Source organism: Bos javanicus, chromosome 26 (assembly GCF_032452875.1).
Source record: "Bos javanicus breed banteng chromosome 26, ARS-OSU_banteng_1.0, whole genome shotgun sequence".
NCBI classification, from domain to species: Eukaryota; Metazoa; Chordata; class Mammalia; order Artiodactyla; family Bovidae; genus Bos; species Bos javanicus.
Window position 1 is genome coordinate 51,231,719 of NC_083893.1, and position 16,135 is coordinate 51,247,853.

General features: G+C 57.8%; 1 protein-coding gene across 1 annotated transcript; it reads left to right on the forward strand.

Moving 5' to 3' along the window:
* The first annotated feature begins 919 nt into the window (after window positions 1-919).
* On the forward strand, window positions 920-14,119 carry LOC133239594 (scavenger receptor cysteine-rich domain-containing protein SCART1-like). The gene is given in 11 exon segments (XM_061403939.1): window positions 920-2,284; window positions 2,660-2,965; window positions 3,103-3,420; window positions 3,491-3,646; window positions 3,649-3,804; window positions 4,905-5,219; window positions 5,390-5,458; window positions 5,541-5,855; window positions 8,278-8,424; window positions 12,630-12,734; window positions 13,721-14,119. Coding segments are annotated over 11 exon segments (2,379 nt in total). The 5' UTR covers window positions 920-1,926; the 3' UTR covers window positions 13,855-14,119.
* Window positions 14,120-16,135: the final 2,016 nt, after the last annotated feature.

The window sequence follows — 16,135 nt, forward strand, 5'->3', positions numbered from 1 at the left end:
CTCTGGTAGAATGTTCGGGGTGGGTGGGGGTGGCAGGGCAGGGGTGGGTGCTGGAAGGCCGGTGCAGGATCTCAGAGGCGAAGCCAGGACTCCCGGGGACTGTTCCGGACACAGAGTGGAGGAGCCAGGCAGGGGGGCCTGGGAGCTCGGCCGTGAGAAACAGGGAGAACCCAGTCCCCAAGGAGCAGGCAGGACCCTGCAGCCTGAGAGGTGAGCCTGCAAGGCTAGTGGCGTGGCTGCCTTTCTTCTCTGACACTCACTCCTGCTTTGCAGGGGGTCTGGAGGTGGTGATAAAGCTGGTGGGTGGAAGGAGCCCCTGTGCTGGCGTCCCGGGGCTGCAGCACTCCAACCAGACACTCACCTCCTGTGACCCGCAGTCCCTCGAGGCTGGCACCGTCCTCTGCAAGGAGCTGGGGTGTGGCTCGATGCTGCAGGCCCCCAGCCCCCTGCCAGAGACAGAAGGTCCCAGAAAGGGGCAGCAGTTTGTTGTCTGTGAGGGCTCTGAGCCAACCGTCCTGAACTGCAAGATCGACTGGGCAAACTTCAAGCCTTGTGTCTCGAATGATGAGGTGATCTGCTCGGGTAAGAAGGCCGCTCTCCCATCCTTTAGAGCCCTGTGACCCTTTAGATCCGGCGTCCACGGCCTAACCCCAGTTGACCTGGGGCTGCCCGTAACTTTTGAGGTTCTTGGTCTCTGTGTCCCCTTGTGGGGTTAGCTGGGTGACCTCTCAATGAAGAACTGGTGCCCAGTGTTTCATGATTTTAGGAATGCTTCCTGGAGGCCAGGGGAGGAAGAGGACTCTCCCCAGAAATGCCACGGTCCTCCTCCTTGGATTAGGCCTTTCCAGGGTTCCCTAACAGAGGTAGTAGTACTTTCTTCTGAGAGGCTCCTGAGCCATGTAAGTGGTCGCTCTCCTGCTGCACACACACGCTTGAAGGCCTTGCCATCAAAGAATCAGTGCAGGATGGAATTTTGAAAGTGCGTTTCGTGTCTAAAGGAAGAGCTGGATGGTTTAGGGTGCTGCTTTGGGAGGTGAGGTGGGGTGGGAGGAGGCTGGCCTGTGCCCAACCTTGATCTCAGGCGATGGCCCAGGCCCTGCTTGTTCGTGACAGAAGCTCAGCCCCAGTGACCTCAATAAAGAAAGGGGCGGGAGGGATGAGAAAGCACGCCCAGGCTCACCCACGGGGCACAGTGAATGCTGGGGCGTGGCAGGTCTGTGCTCATGGACCTTGGCATCCAGAGCCTCAGCCACAGGAGCAGCAGGAGGAGTAGGTGCAGGGCAGCCGGCTGGTGCCTTTCTCTGCCCTTCTCTCCAGGAGGCGCAACAGTGACCAGCATTGTGGTGCTCAGGGATCACTGTCTCCGGGGGATCACTGTCTCCGGGGGATCACTGTCTCTGGGGGTCCACTGGGCCCTTCATGGGGAGAATCCATCAGAACCTTTAGGGGATTTTTCAACACCCCCCCGCATGAGGAGGGTGCAGCCAGCTTTGAGAATCTCTGGGCTAACTTCAACTGTAATTGGGGCTTATTGGAAACACACCAGACAGCTTCAGAGTTCACTCAACTGCCTGAGCCAACAAAACAGCGCAGGGCTCCCTGGTCTGGATGGGACGAGAAGCTGGCAGCCCAGGTCCCACGCTCCTCGGGAGGCCTACTGGGTGTACCCGTCTCCACCTGCCACCTCAGGGTCACAGGCACTTGCCACCACGCAGTGCTTAGAGGCAGCCTGGCTGTGGGGGGAGGAACACGAACACGGCCGTCTAGGAGGGCCGGGCACAACTGCTCTGTGACCACTGCGGACCAACGCTGTGGCAAGTGAGGGGCTCCAACGGCCGCAGGAAGTTGTAAGAGGGACTGGATGCAAGAAGAGACCACTGTGGGTGTGGGGAGCCCCGGGGGGTCCCTGGGTGGGAGGGAGTACCGATGAACACACTGAGGAGGGAAGGATGGTGTGAACTCTCTGTGCCTACAGGACACACGGAGGCCCGGCTGGTGGGTGGCGAGCACTCCTGTGCTGGGCGCCTGGAGGTGAGGCGTGGCCTGACCTGGGGCACCGTCTGTGACGCTGACCTGGACCTGGCCACTGCCCACGTGGTGTGCCGGGAGCTGCAGTGCGGCGCGGCCGTGTCCACACCCCAGGGCGCCCACTTCGGCCAGGGCCCGGGGCTCGTGTGGGCCGAGGCCTTCCGCTGTGCGGGCAACGAGTCCCTGCTCTTCCACTGCCCTCGGGAGCCGGGGCACCGGTGTGGGCACGGCCAGGATGCGGGGCTCAGGTGCTCAGGTGAGGCCACGGGGGCGGGTGGTCCGAGGCTGGGCCCTGCCCCCTCCCTGCCAGGCCCCTCTGTGCCGCGCCCACCCTCTCGGGGTGCGCCTGGCCCAGCTCCAAGGGGCCTCCGCCAGGAGGTGAGGCCTTCCCCTTGAGGAAGTGCTGCTTCGGGGGGCTGCTGGCAGGAAGGAGAGGGAGCAGGCTTTGGGGACAGAGGGATGTGACCCCAAGGCCGGCACAGAGCCCTGCACACATGTGTGTGCTGGCGCTGCCGCGGAGGCGGGTGGGGAGCTGGCAGAGAAGGGGCCCCGGGAGCCGCACCCTGGGTGTGAAGGGAAGAAACAGCAGGGCCCGCGGGGGCAGCGACGCCGACACCCCCTCCCCCTGCAGAGTTCCGGCTGGTCAACGGCAGCAGCGCCTGTGAGGGGCGCGTGGAGCTCCAGGTCCAGGGGGCCTGGGCGCCCCTCTGCGCGGCCCACTGGGACTTGGCAGACGCCACGGTCCTCTGCCACCAGCTGGACTGTGGGAACGCGGTGGCCACACCCCCGGGGGGTCACTTTGGGGGCGGGGCCTCCGCGCCCTGGCCGGACGAGGTGCACTGCGTGGGGACGGAGCCCTACCTGTGGAGCTGCGCCGTGAGCACCCTGGGGGCGCCCGCCTGTGGCCCCGGCGACGCAGCCGCCGCCGTCTGCTCAGGTGGGTCAGCACGAGCGCGGCCGGAGGGGAGGCCGGGAGCGCACAGGGCTGCGCCGGGAGGCGGCGTCCTCGGCCGGGACGGGCCGGGTCCCACCCGCCGGCCCGCCGCCCTGCAGTGTCCCGCACCCCGCCCCCAGGTCTCCCCGACGCCCTGCGGCTGAGGGACGGACAGAGCCGCTGCGATGGCCGCGTGGAGGTGTCCCTGGACGGGGTGTGGGGCCGCGTCCTGGACGAGGCCTGGGACCTGCGCGGCGCGGCCGTCGTGTGCAGGCAGCTGGGCTGCGGAGCGGCGGAGCGAGCGTACGAGGCGGCGGCGCCCGCGCGCGGGGCGGTGCCCCTGGGGCTGAGCCGCGTGCGCTGTGCGGGCACCGAGCCCCGCCTGACGCGGTGCAACGTGTCGGCGGCCGCGCTGGTGTCCGCGGGGGCGTCGCGGGACGCGGGCGTCGTGTGCTCGGGTGAGTGCGGGCCCAGCCCCCAGGACCCCCTCCCGGGCCCCGCGCCCTGACTCGGCCTCTCCCTCGGCAGGGAGCCTCCAGGTGCGCCTGGCCGCGGGGCCGGGCCGCTGTGCGGGGCGCGTGGAGCTGCTCCACGCGGGCGAGTGGGGCACCGTGTGTGACGACGGCTGGGACCTGCGGGACGCCCAGGTGGTGTGCCGGCAGCTGGGCTGCGGGCACGCGCTCGGCGCCCGGGGGCCGCGCACTTCGGGGCCGGGGCCGGGCGCATCTGGATGGACGAGCTGGCCTGTGAGGGCCACGAGGCCGCGCTGTGGCGGTGCCCGTCGAGGGGCTGGGGCCGACACGACTGCGGCCACAAGGAGGACGCCGGTGCCCTCTGCTCAGGTGGGTGCTGAGACCCGAGTGCCGTCCCAGGGCCGCTCCTTGGCACTCATCTGGTGGGGGTGGGGGCTCTGCTCGTTCGTCCTGCTTCCGGGGAGAGGGTGTCTAGGCGCTGTCCACTTCACACTTCGCTCGTGGCCGTTCTGGTCTTTCTGTCCTTGGAGGCAGGTTTAACTTCCACTGTGTTTTCAGCTTGCAGCTCTTCCTTCCTCTGTGCTCGGGGCTCCTCAGGCAGCTGCTGGTTCTCGCTGGCGGACAGGCCTCTGCAGGGGGCTGGCTGTTGGCAGGGGTGGGGACTCTGCTGTCCCGATTCCGCCTGGCAGCAGCGGGGTTCCCAGGGGAGATCAGAGGCAGGCAGGCGCTCATGAGGCCCAGGCGTGGAGCGGGCACCGCTCACCCTCACCCCGTGCGTTTGGCTGGCGGAAGGTCAGAGGTCAGCCCAGACCCAGGGCTGGGGGTACACTCGGTGAGGGGCGGGGCCGGGCGGGGGTCTGAGTGGCCGCTTTTATTCTGTCACAGGTGTAGTTCCTGCCATTTATTTTCTAAGCTTAGTTTACTTCGTTACGATCCCGTCAGATGCAATTCATGCCTCAATGCCTCGGTTTATCCCCATGTGTGTATTTTGATGTATTGCGGGCCCTTTTGCCTTACTTTCAGAGGGCTGTGTCCTACTCCACTATGTGGTCATATTGTAGTCGGCTTAACACACCCCTTGTTCCTGGGCTTTCGCCGCCCCAGGGTGACAAGACACTACTTGGGCGCTGACCAGCCAGGGCCAGTGACACACTCGGAGATCGGGCTAGTTCCTTTTTTGTTGTTGAATTTTTACAGTTGTTTAAAAGGGTTATTCTGTATGTGAGTGATTTCCAGGGACAGGTTTCTACAGTCAGTGGAGTTACTAGGGATTGCAGTGTTAGAGCTGGGGCTTAAATTGGCTCCCTGTGGGCAGCTGCTCCCGTCTTTGGGTGGGGGTGGATGGGGATGTGGGGTGGATGTGAGCTGGATGTCAGATGCCCTAGCTTGGCATGGGTCTTGGTGCTGGGAGCCCCTGGTTTTGGCCTCCTCCTTCAGAGACTGTCTGACCCGAGTGGCTTGTCTTCCAGAGTCAGTGGCCCTGAGGCTGCGAGGTGGCGCCGGGCCCTGTGCTGGGTGGTTGGACGTGTTCCACAACGGAACGTGGGGGGCCGTGTGCAGTAACGCCCTGAAGGACGCCTCCTTGTCCATCATCTGCCAGCAGCTGGGCTGTGGGGAGCGGGGCTGGCTGGAGAACAGGCCGGGGCACACTAGCCTGGGCACCTCCTGGGTGGACAACATCCAGTGCCGCCGGCTGCGGAGCTCCACGCTGTGGCAGTGCCCCTCAGCCCCCTGGCACCCGCACTCTTGCACCCGTGGAGAGGAGGTCTGGATCACCTGTGCAGGTGGGCAGACTCTGGGGGCCCTCGAGGCAGCTTCAGTGTCCTGACAGGTCATCCACAGAGGCTGCCATTCACCCATGTCTGGGGGTGGTGGGCTCACTGGGCTCCACAGGTTCCCTTCTGAGGCTTCTCTGAGCATTTACACCTGGTGAACCGCTATTTAAATCCAACAGGATCGTCAGGGACAGCGACGCAGGATTCCGGGGAGGCCCTCAATTGCTCCTCAATGGGCAGCTGCCCAGGTACCCCTCTCCCCCCGCAACCGGCTCCCCATCCTCTCCCATCCGGGTCCTGCCCCCCGGTGACCACAGGCCCCTCTTGCAGAGGAGGGCGAGCTGCGCGTGCGCGGGGGTGAGGACCGCTGCTCGGGCCGTGTGGAGCTCTGGCACGCTGGCTCCTGGGGCACCGTGTGTGATGACTCCTGGGACCTGGCGGACGCCGAGGTCGTGTGCCGGCAGCTGGGGTGCGGCCGGGCTGTGGACGCCGTGGCGGGGGCTGCCTTTGGACCAGGCTCGGGGCCCGTGTGGCTGGATGAGGTGGGGTGCCGGGGCAGCGAGGCCTCCCTGTGGGGCTGCCCGGCGGAGCCGTGGGGCCGCGGAGACTGTGGGCATAAGGAGGACGCGGGTGTGCGCTGTGCAGGTGAGTGGTCCAGGGGGGTCTGGCTGCCCCTCCAGGGGTGAGTGATCCGGGGGCGCTCTGTCTCCTCCTCCATGGGGTGAGTGGTCCAAGGGGGCTCCGTCTGCCCCTCCATGGGGTGAGTGATCTGGGGGTGCTCCGTCTGCCCCCTCCAGGGGGTGAGCGGACAGGTGGGAGGGATGGGAACCAGTTGAGGACAGGGGGACCTGGTGGGTGGGAGTGTCCTACCCAGGCGGGACTGTTACCGGGGCCGGCGATCCTTCCCACTGCTCTGCTCCCCTGTTCCAATGAAGCTTCCAAGTGGCTGTGAGGAGTACTGGGGTCTCTGTGGCACAAGAGTCCCACAGTGCAGGGCTTGGGAACTCACCAGGCCCTTTTCCTGCAGCCTTTCCTGACCAGGAGGTGTGGCACACATGGGGTCTGTTTGATATACTTGTGAGTGTGTGAGTGTGATGGGTGGAGCTGTGAATGTGTGAGCGCTGTGTGCCCATGTCCATGTGTAAATTGTGTGTGTGTGTGTATGCGTGTGTGTGCTGGATTCTTGAGCTGCCAACCATGTGGCCTGGTTGGTCCGTGTCCCGTGGGGGCATCCCCAACTTGCTCTGGGTATAAAGGCGGCCGTGCAGGAACCCTGGGGCTCCAGTGCATGGGGAACTCCACTAGGTCCAGGGCTCAGGACTTTGCAAACCCGAGCGCTGGCAGGTGGGCTCCTGGTGCCGCTGGGCAGCTCAGGACCGACTCAGGCAGGGGCTGCAGCCCCGCTGTCGTCATGCCCCTCCTGTCCTTGCTGGAATGTGGCTGCAGCCCACCTTCGAGAGGCCCCCTCTGCCCATCCTCAGAGTGGTCTTGCTGGGGCAACACCAGGATCTCAGAGGCCCAAGGACAGATGGGCTGCCCCATCTGCCCTCACCTGGAGGCCTGTGTGACTCCCTGAGGACGGGGGAGGAGTGGCTTAGGAAAGCCTGATCTCAAAGAGGGTCCGGCCAGAGCCGGCCCTGGCTGGACACCTTCCTCAGTCTCTTAGCTGGTCTTCCCACCTTCAGCCCTCCCCTGAAGTGCACCCTCAGGGCCCGTGTGGGGTCATGCCCTGTTGCTCTATGGCTCTTCTGCTGGAGCTGGGCTGATGTCCAGGGATCAGCCCGCCTTTCTGGACGTCCTGGCGTTGACCCAGGGCCTGTGCTCCATCTTGGCACAAACCTTTCTCCAACCCCAGCAGAGCCAGCTGCACCTCACCTTTGCTTCAGAGTGATCTGTAGAGTTTTCACGCCAGTCACACACGTGCACACACACCCCTACAACATACACGCACACAACCCCCCACAACATATACACACATGCAACCCCCCACAATATACAGGCACACACACCCTCTCAACATATACACACATGCACACCCCCCCAACATATACACATGTGCACACACACTCCCACAACATACATACATGCACCCCACACAACATATACACATGCACACATACTCCCACAACACACACAAGCACACACACCCCTACAACACACACACGCATGCACACACACACACCCTCACAACACACACACAGGCCCACACACCCCTGCAACATACACACATGTGCACACACACCTCCAAAACATATGCAAACATGCAACCCCCACAACATACACATGTGCACCCCAACATACACACATGTGCACACACACCCCCACAACATACACACATGCACACCTCCAGAACCAGTACACAAGCACACCCCCCCACAACATATACACACATGCACACACACCTCCACAACATACACACACACACACACACACCCTCACAACATACACATATGTGCACACACACTTCCACAACATATGCAAACATGCACACCCCCACAAGATACACAAGTGCACTCTCAACATATACACATGTGCACACACACTCCCACAACATATACATACATGTACACCCCCACAACATATGGACATACACACACACCCCACAACATATACACACCTGCACACACACACCCCCACAGCATACACATGTGCACACACACCCCCAGAACATATGCACACATGCACACACCCCCAAACATATATACATGTTCACACACACACACCCACAGCATGCACAAATGCACACACACCCTCACATTTACACACATGCACACACCCCCTACATTACACATGTGCACCCCCCAAGATACACACACATGCACACCCCCACAACATATACACACATGCACACACACACCCACAACATATACACACGCACACACACCTCTAAGCTGCTCTCCCAAGGGCATCACTGCTGCCTGGCAGAGTCCCCTGAGCTCCCCCCAGGCAGGCCCTCACAGCTCTGTGCCTCTCACACCCAGGGCTTCACCCACAGCATGAACACAGGAGGGCCTTCAGTTGAACATCACACTGAGCATGCTTCTCCCCTCTGAGCATCTCCCTGCAGGACCTGTGGAGCCCAGCCAGGCACCCCTGCCAGCATCACAGGGGACCCTGCCTACCATCATGGCCATCATCATCCTGGGGTCACTGCATGGCCTTGTCTTCAGTGGGCTGGTGGCTAGGATTCTACTTGGGAAGCTGCGGGGCAGGGGTAAGTGTCCTGGGAATTCAAGTGTCCTGGCCCTTAGGAGTGCGCTGGGGATCCAGGCCAGTGAGAAAGGAGACCCAGTGGAGAAAGCAGGAGATGGACACACATGTGCCCCACACAGCGTGGGGGGCAGGGGGAGGGTGTGGAGCTGCTTCAGTAATCCCAGAGGTTCATGTGCCTGCTGACCAGGGCTTCACCCCTGAGGTCTGGAGCCAGTAACTCTCTGCCGTAGGCATCCTGGGTGCTGTGGGGTGCTGAGCAGCACCTTCCCCCCATGCTGTGACAACCAGAAGTGTCTCCAGACACGACCAGCTGTCTACTGGGGGCAAAGCTGCCTGGGTTGAGAACTCCAGGATCAGAGGCAGGTTTGACAGGATGAGGAGCGTTCTTCCAAACCAGCACCAGCCTGTAGGATCTGACAAATGAAGTTTCCTTATTTATGAATTTATTTGTGTAAAAAGTCTTAAAATATAAAGATATTAACTCCTTAGTAATTATACATATAATGAGTCATCTATAGAGAAGAATACTACATAGGAAAAATAAATTTCAGCAAAATTGTAACGTGGGGAAGGTTTTGCTAACCTGAGTGGTGACAGCTCACTCAGTAATTATGACTCTTGTCCACCTGTCTGTGGCAAGTCTTCTCGTGTTGCACTTACACTCTATTCACTGATGATTTCACTCATCTAAAATTGTTCACTTTTGAGATTTTCTGTGGCAGCATTGGAGGATGATTCAGGCAGTTTTGTTATACTTCAAGTATTTGCATCCTTGTGATAGGAATTCTCCTTTGTGTTATCAACTGTTATGCTTATCCTTGTTCATTTCATGAATTTCCATTTACGTGTAGTTTAAGGAACAGTATTCATTATAGAGAATGGCCTGACTATTGTGTTAGGAGGCCAGGGGGCTAGAGGTGATTTGAAGCCTCCTGTTAGCAGCTGTAAGGGTTCAGTTGGACACAGCCCCTCAGGACGTGTCCCTGTCTCTCAGGTTCTGACAGGGGGTGCACACGGGTGTGATGTCTCAGCCCCTGTTCAGTACATTAGCAGAATCAGAGCACCCTGGGTTCAACCAGAGATGCATTAAACTAAGGGTGTGGGGTTGAGTCCCAGCCCAGCCCCGCCAGAGCCCTGTGGCTCCCTCACCCTCACGGAGCCATGGTAGAGTTAGGTCAGCCCGTGTTCACACGCGCAGGCGATCAGTGTGAGGTGTTATTACGGGCCCTTCACTGTAACCACCGATAGCTCTAACATGATCACGGTGCCAGTTTTCACCATCCTTTGTAATTAACCGACAGTCTCAGGAAGAGATTCTCAGAATGTGATTATTTGGAACTTGCACGGTAGTGCTGTCCTGGACACTTTCAGAGACTTATCAAGAAGTAGGTAAATGCTTAGAAAGGAAATTGTTACTTAATCGCTGACCTTACAAGTTGTCCAGCAAGTTAATAAAAATATAACCATCAGCACTGGGAATCCTCTTACATTTAAGGACAGAAGGATGGAGGCAGGCAAATTCCTGTTGCAAATCTTCCGATATCTGAAGCAAGAGGTAGTTTTATTTATTGCTGTCTGGGTTTAGGCTGATGCTCCCAAAGACAAGCAGTGGATGGCACGTTGGTTGTGCAAGCCCCCTGCCATGGATCTGACCTGGATTCCACATTGTCACCCTGAACCCATCTCTCTGAGTTATCTGACCCTATGTGGGCACCCAGCTGCCTTTGCAGACTCATAGGTGCAGAGAGCTGCTGACCTGGGACATGACTGGAGTCCACACCTCCATTTGGAGGCAGAGCTGGAGCTGTGAAGGGGCTGGGACAAACAGGAGAGGTGCTGGGGCCGGTGAGGACACTGTGACCCCCGGCCTGGGATAGAAGGGGCCTGGGATAGAAGGGGCCTGGGATAGAAGGGCCGGGACAGACAGGAGAGGTGCTGGGGCCGGTGAGGACACTGTGACCTCCGGCCTGGGATAGAAGGGGCCTGTCTGGGGAGGCCTTACAAATAGCTGTGAAAAGAAGAGAAGTGAAAAGCAAAGGACAAAAGGAAAGATATAAACATCTGAATGCAGAGTTCCAAAGAATAGCAAGAAGAGGTAAGAAAGCCTTTTTCAGCAATCAATGCAAAGAAATAGAGGAAAACAACAGAATGGAAAAGATTAGAGATATCTTCAAGAAAATCTGAGATACCAAAGGAACATTTCATGCAAAGATGGGCTCGATAAAGGACAGAAATGGTATGGACCTAACAGAAGCAGAAGATATTAAGAAGAGATGGCAAGAATACACAGAAGAACTGTACAAAAAAGATCTTCACAACCCAGATAATCATGATGGTGTGATCACTCACCTAGAGCCAGACATCCTGGAATGTGAAGTCAAGTGGGCCTTAGAAAGCATCACTACGAACAAAGCTAGTGGAGGTGATGGAATTCCAGTTGAGCTATTCCAAATCCTGAAAGATGATGCTGTGAAAGTGCTGCACTCAATATGCCAGCAAATTTGGAAAACTCAGCAGTGGCCACAGGACTGGAAAAGGTCACTTTTCATTCCAATCCCAAAGAAAGGCAATGCCAAAGAATGCTCAAACTACTGCACAATTGCACTCATCTCACACACTAGTAAAGTAATGCTCAAAATTCTCCAAGCCAGGCTTCAGCAATACGTGAACCGTGAACTTCCTGATGTTCAAGCTGGTTTTAGAAAAGGCAGAGGAACCAGAGATCAAATTGCCAACATCTGCTGGATCATGGAAAAAGCAAGAGAGTTCAAGAAAAACATCTATTTCTGCCTTATTGACTATGCCAAAGCCTTTGACTGTGTGGATCACAATAAACTGTGGAAAATTCTGAAAGAGATGGGAATACCAGACTACCTGATCTGTCTCTTGAGAAATTTGTATGCAGGTCAGGAAGCAACAGTTAGAACTGGACATGGAACAACAGACTGGTTCCAAATAGGAAAAGGAGTATGTCAAGGCTGTATATTGTTACCCTGTTTATTTAACTTATATGCAGAGTACATCCTGAGAAATGCTGGACTGGAAGAAACACAAGCTGGAATCAAGATTGCCGGGAGAAATATCAATCACCTCAGATATGCAGATGACACCACCCTTATGGCAGAAAGTGAAGAGGAACTCAAAAGCCTCTTGATGAAAGTGAAAGTGGAGAGTGAAAAAGTTGGCTTAAAGCTCAACATTCAGAAAATGAAGATCATGGCATCCGGTCCCATCACTTCATGGGAAATAGATGGGGAACCAGTGGAAACAGTGTCAGACTTTATTTTTCTGGGCTCCAAAATCACTGCAGATGGTGACTGCAACCATGAAATTAAAAGACGCTTACTCCTTGGAAGGAAAGTGATGACCAACTTAGATAGCATATTCAAAAGCAGAGACATTACTTTGCCAACAAAGGTTCGTCTAGTCAAGGCTATGGTTTTTCCTGTGGTCATGTATGGATGTGAGAGTTGAACTGTGAAGAAGGCTGAGTGCTGAAGAATTGATGCTTTTCAACTGTGGTGTTGGAGAAGACTCTTGAGAGTCCCTTGGACTGCAAGGAGATCCAACCAGTCCATTCTGAAGGAGATCAGCCCTGGGATTTCTTTGGAAGGAATGATGCTAAAGCTGAAACTCCAGTACTTTGGCCACCTCATGTGAAGAGTTGACTCATTGGAAAAGACTCTGATGCTGGGAGGGATTGGGGGCAAGAGGAGAAGGGGACGACAGAGGATGAGATGGCTGGATGGCATCACTGACTCGATGGACGTGAGTCTGAGTGAACTCCGGGAGTTGGTGATGGACAGGGAGGCCTGGCGTGCTGCGATTCATGGGGTCTCAAAGAGTCGGACACGACTGAGCAACTGATCTGATCTGATCTGGGATAGAAGGGCCGGGATAGATAGGGGCGTGGGATAGAAGGGGCCTGGGACAGAAGGGCCGACAGACAGGAGAGGTGCTCTGTGGAGTGAGGTAAAGACACGGTGAGCCCCTGGCCTGGGACAGGTGTCCTCAGCTCCAGGGCCACAAGGGCCCAGAGTGCCGAGGCTGGAATTGGAGACTGATTCGAGGACACTGTTACCTGCAAACATCCGCCTTAATCATGAGGCAGCCCTGGCAGGTTGGGCTGCTCCCCACCCGTATAGAGACTGTTTTTCTTTTTCCAGGACGTCCCGGGGCGGGGTCTCTCAGTGTGCTCCTTTGCAGAATCCCAAGGGCATGAGGAAGTCTCTGAGGTCATCTATGAGCAGATCCTTGAGGAATGGGTGGATTCACGTGGTGCACACCTGAGGCCTGGGACCTGCCTGACTGGTGAGCGTGTGGGCCTTGCACTGTTTTAGGCTGTCATCAGGATGGGGAGGCATAGCCACCATGACCTTCCCCAAAGCCCTCTGCCACTTCTGACGAGACTAATGGCCATGATGCAGCAGGTGGGCAGAGCTTGTCATGAACAGACGGGGCGTGAGTGTCTGGCAGGTGCTGGCAGCCTGGTTGTATGTAAAGGCTGCAAGAAGGACAAGGTCTCTAGGGTCAGACAAGGACATGTGCTGAGCAGAGTTAAAGTACAGAGATGTGATGGGGTGGGTCCTGCCTCAGCCCCCAGGTGACAGGGCAGGCCCTCAGGGGCGGGTGGGGACCAATTTGCCAGAAGCAGGGAGGAGCCTTGTGCTCCCAGGGTGGCAGGAGGTCTGAGGGGGATGTTCGGGCAGCAGCAGCAGGGCCAGGCTCCAGGACTCATGGACACACAAGTGTGCACCCCTCCCCCTGCCCATGCAGTGTTCGCTGGCTGCACGCCCTCTTAGCTGTCCTGGGTTCCCCGAGGCCCCTTTGCCCTTAGGAGACCCAGCCAAGCCAGCCAGTCGCCTGGCCCATGAGGACAAGTGATAGAAGGTGCCAACAGGTCAACAAATCTTGACCCATCCCTGGGATCCCACACACTCTGCTCTGGTGGTTAAGGGTTGGGGGGCAGAGCATACCTGGAATCAACCCAGGGGAGTTAAGCACCTGAACCGAAGCTCCTGGGGTGGGTCAGAGAAGCCCAGCACAGAGCCCACCGCCAAGGATGCGCTGGGGTCCGGGCCAGGAGGACTGGTGAGCAGTCATTACAAGTCAGGCAGCCCCTCCCTTACTCGCTTCCTCCAGGACGTGGCCTGAACTCCAGTGAGTCTTTTGGACAAACTGGACCAGGCTGTTCTGGGCAACCCCCTGTGCCTCCGGGTGGGCCCTGCCCAGGCACAGAGTGTGGGAGCCCCTGGGACCTGATGGCTCTGGTAACCCACGCTTCTTCTGGCCCTCAGGTGACCCGCCCGCAGAGGACACGCCTGTCATGCTGCAGGGAGGTGGCCCCCCGCAGGTGGGACAGGAACCCCCCTTGCAGGCATCCTCGGGGTCCAGCTATGACGATGTGGGCGCGGCGTGCACGGAGCTGTGAGCCCACTGCTCCTTCTCCACCGGCTTTTCTGCCCTGGGGCGCTTCCAGGGCGAGCCTCGGTTTTCCTAGTTTTGACAGATTTGTCTTTGGACGCTTCCTTAACAATCCCCTCCTCTCCTGACGTTAATAAAACTCCCTTGATTTAATAAGAGTCCCGCCTTGCACTTGTGGGAATGGGTTCATTAACCACAGAATCCCTGGACGGTGCAGATGCCCAGTCCGCGCCTCTGCCGGTTCCCATCCAGCGGTGACGGGTGCCAGGCCTGGGGCTCTCGCCCCCACCACCTCCCCTCTGAGTGGGCGGGCTGGGTCCCAGACGCCGGCGGTGCCCCCGCTCGCACTGTGCCACTCTTAGGGGGCCACCGCTCCCTTCCGACCCTTCAGTGGAGCCTTGTTCCCAGCACACATGATTTGTGAGGAGTGGGGGTCCGCTTTTTCCCATTGCCCTGATAGTTCTCCATTTTCAGGCGACTTTTATTTTTAATTGAAGGATCATTATTTTTCAATATTGTGATAGTTTCTACTCAGGCAACATTTTTATTCTTACAAACAAGATATTCTTTGAGGAGAATGTGTGAAAGAGGCATCGGAAGAAAGAAATGTTCACCCTGCGGTCAGACTTGCTAACGACTGTCTCCTTAAAAACGCGTGTGAGGGGCTTCCCTGCTGGCTCGGTGGTAAAGAGCCCGTGGGTCCCGTCCCTGATCTGGGAGGCGCCCACTGCCACGCGTTGCGGAGCAGCCAGGCCTGTGCACCGCAACTCCGGAGCCCGTGCTCGGGAGCTTGGGAACCGCAGCTGCCGGAGCCGGTGCGCCCGAGACACGCGCTCGACAGCAGGAGAGGCCCCCGCAGTGAGAGGCTCGTGCCACAGCTAGGGAAAAGCCCTGCTCTGGCAACCGAGACTCAGCACAGCCCCAAATAGCTAACTAAACAGATAAAATGTAAAAATAATAAAACATATCTAAGAAGACCTGCGGAAGCACTGAGGTATATATTTGTCTCCACTCTGTGTGTGGCGGGATACAGACAGTGAAACGCCAGAGTGGGAGGGGGTATGAAGCCTGTAGCGATGACTGGGGTCCCACCTGGCCCAGAACGAACAGCTTTCACACATCCAGACCTCAAAGCTGTGCGAGCACTGGGAACACACGTGCACACACACGTGTACTGCACACTCGGGGCCCTGCCTGCACTGGGTTCCAGGCCAGGCCTGCGTGCTCATGCCCCCAGGCCCTCATCCCCTCCTCCACACCGTGCCTTTTCAGGCAATAGACCTGCTATTTTGGTTTCCATTTGCTTTGGTCCTCTTGCATATCTCAGTTCCTTTTTTTCTGGTGGGAGGAGGAGTGCTTTTATTGGGACCATGTGGCCTCAGCAGAGGCCAGCTCCTGGGTGTGTGTGTGCGTGCGTGCGCGTGTGTGCAGGGAAAGATGGCAGTCAGGCTCTCTCGCCCCACGGCCTCTTGCTCTCACCCCACGTTTTGTAAATGATGATTATACGACAGCTGAGGCTCTCTCGTCCCACGGCCTCTTGCTCTCACCCCACGTTTTGTAAATGATGATTATATGACAGCTGAGGCTCTCTCGTCCCACGGCCTCTTGCTCTCACCCCACGTCTTATAAATGATGATTATATGACAGCTGAGGTCACTCACAGCACTGCACATGTGGCACCAGGCACTTGCTTCGCCACAGGCTACTTTTGTTCTGAAAGCGTGTATAATTTCCACCTGGAAAACCCTGGCAGGTGTGTGGTGTTGTGTTATATTGTGTCTACTGTTAATGGCTGCCGCACCAGCCGGGAGAGAATAAACGTGTCTGCAGGTCCTCGCATTTTCTCCCCGCCTTTTAGCTTGTCCCTTGCCTACCAGGGGTTTAGTGAACAGTGCACACAGTGAGATACGGCGAGACAGTTGGTGTAGCCAGCAGGATACCCAGCAGGTAGAAAAGCCTGAGGCTTCACTGGATGGAGGAAGCCAGGGGCCACCATATAGCATGTGGTACCATGTGGCTGCGATCCTCTGGGCGTGGGCTCCAGTGGAAGACAGAGAGGCGATGGACGGGCCACTGGCTAGCACTGAAAGTCGTTAGGAGCAGTGAGTTCCCGTTTGCTTGAACAAGGCGGCACGGACTGCTTCTGGCACCCTAGGGTGGATTTTCCTGACTGCCCTGAAGGCGAATGTGGATTGTGCCCTACGCGATGCTGTGCTGGTGCGCAGTGTGCAGAGACGCTTGGAACAACTGCTGCTGCTGCTAAGTCGCTTCAGTCGTGTCTGACTCTG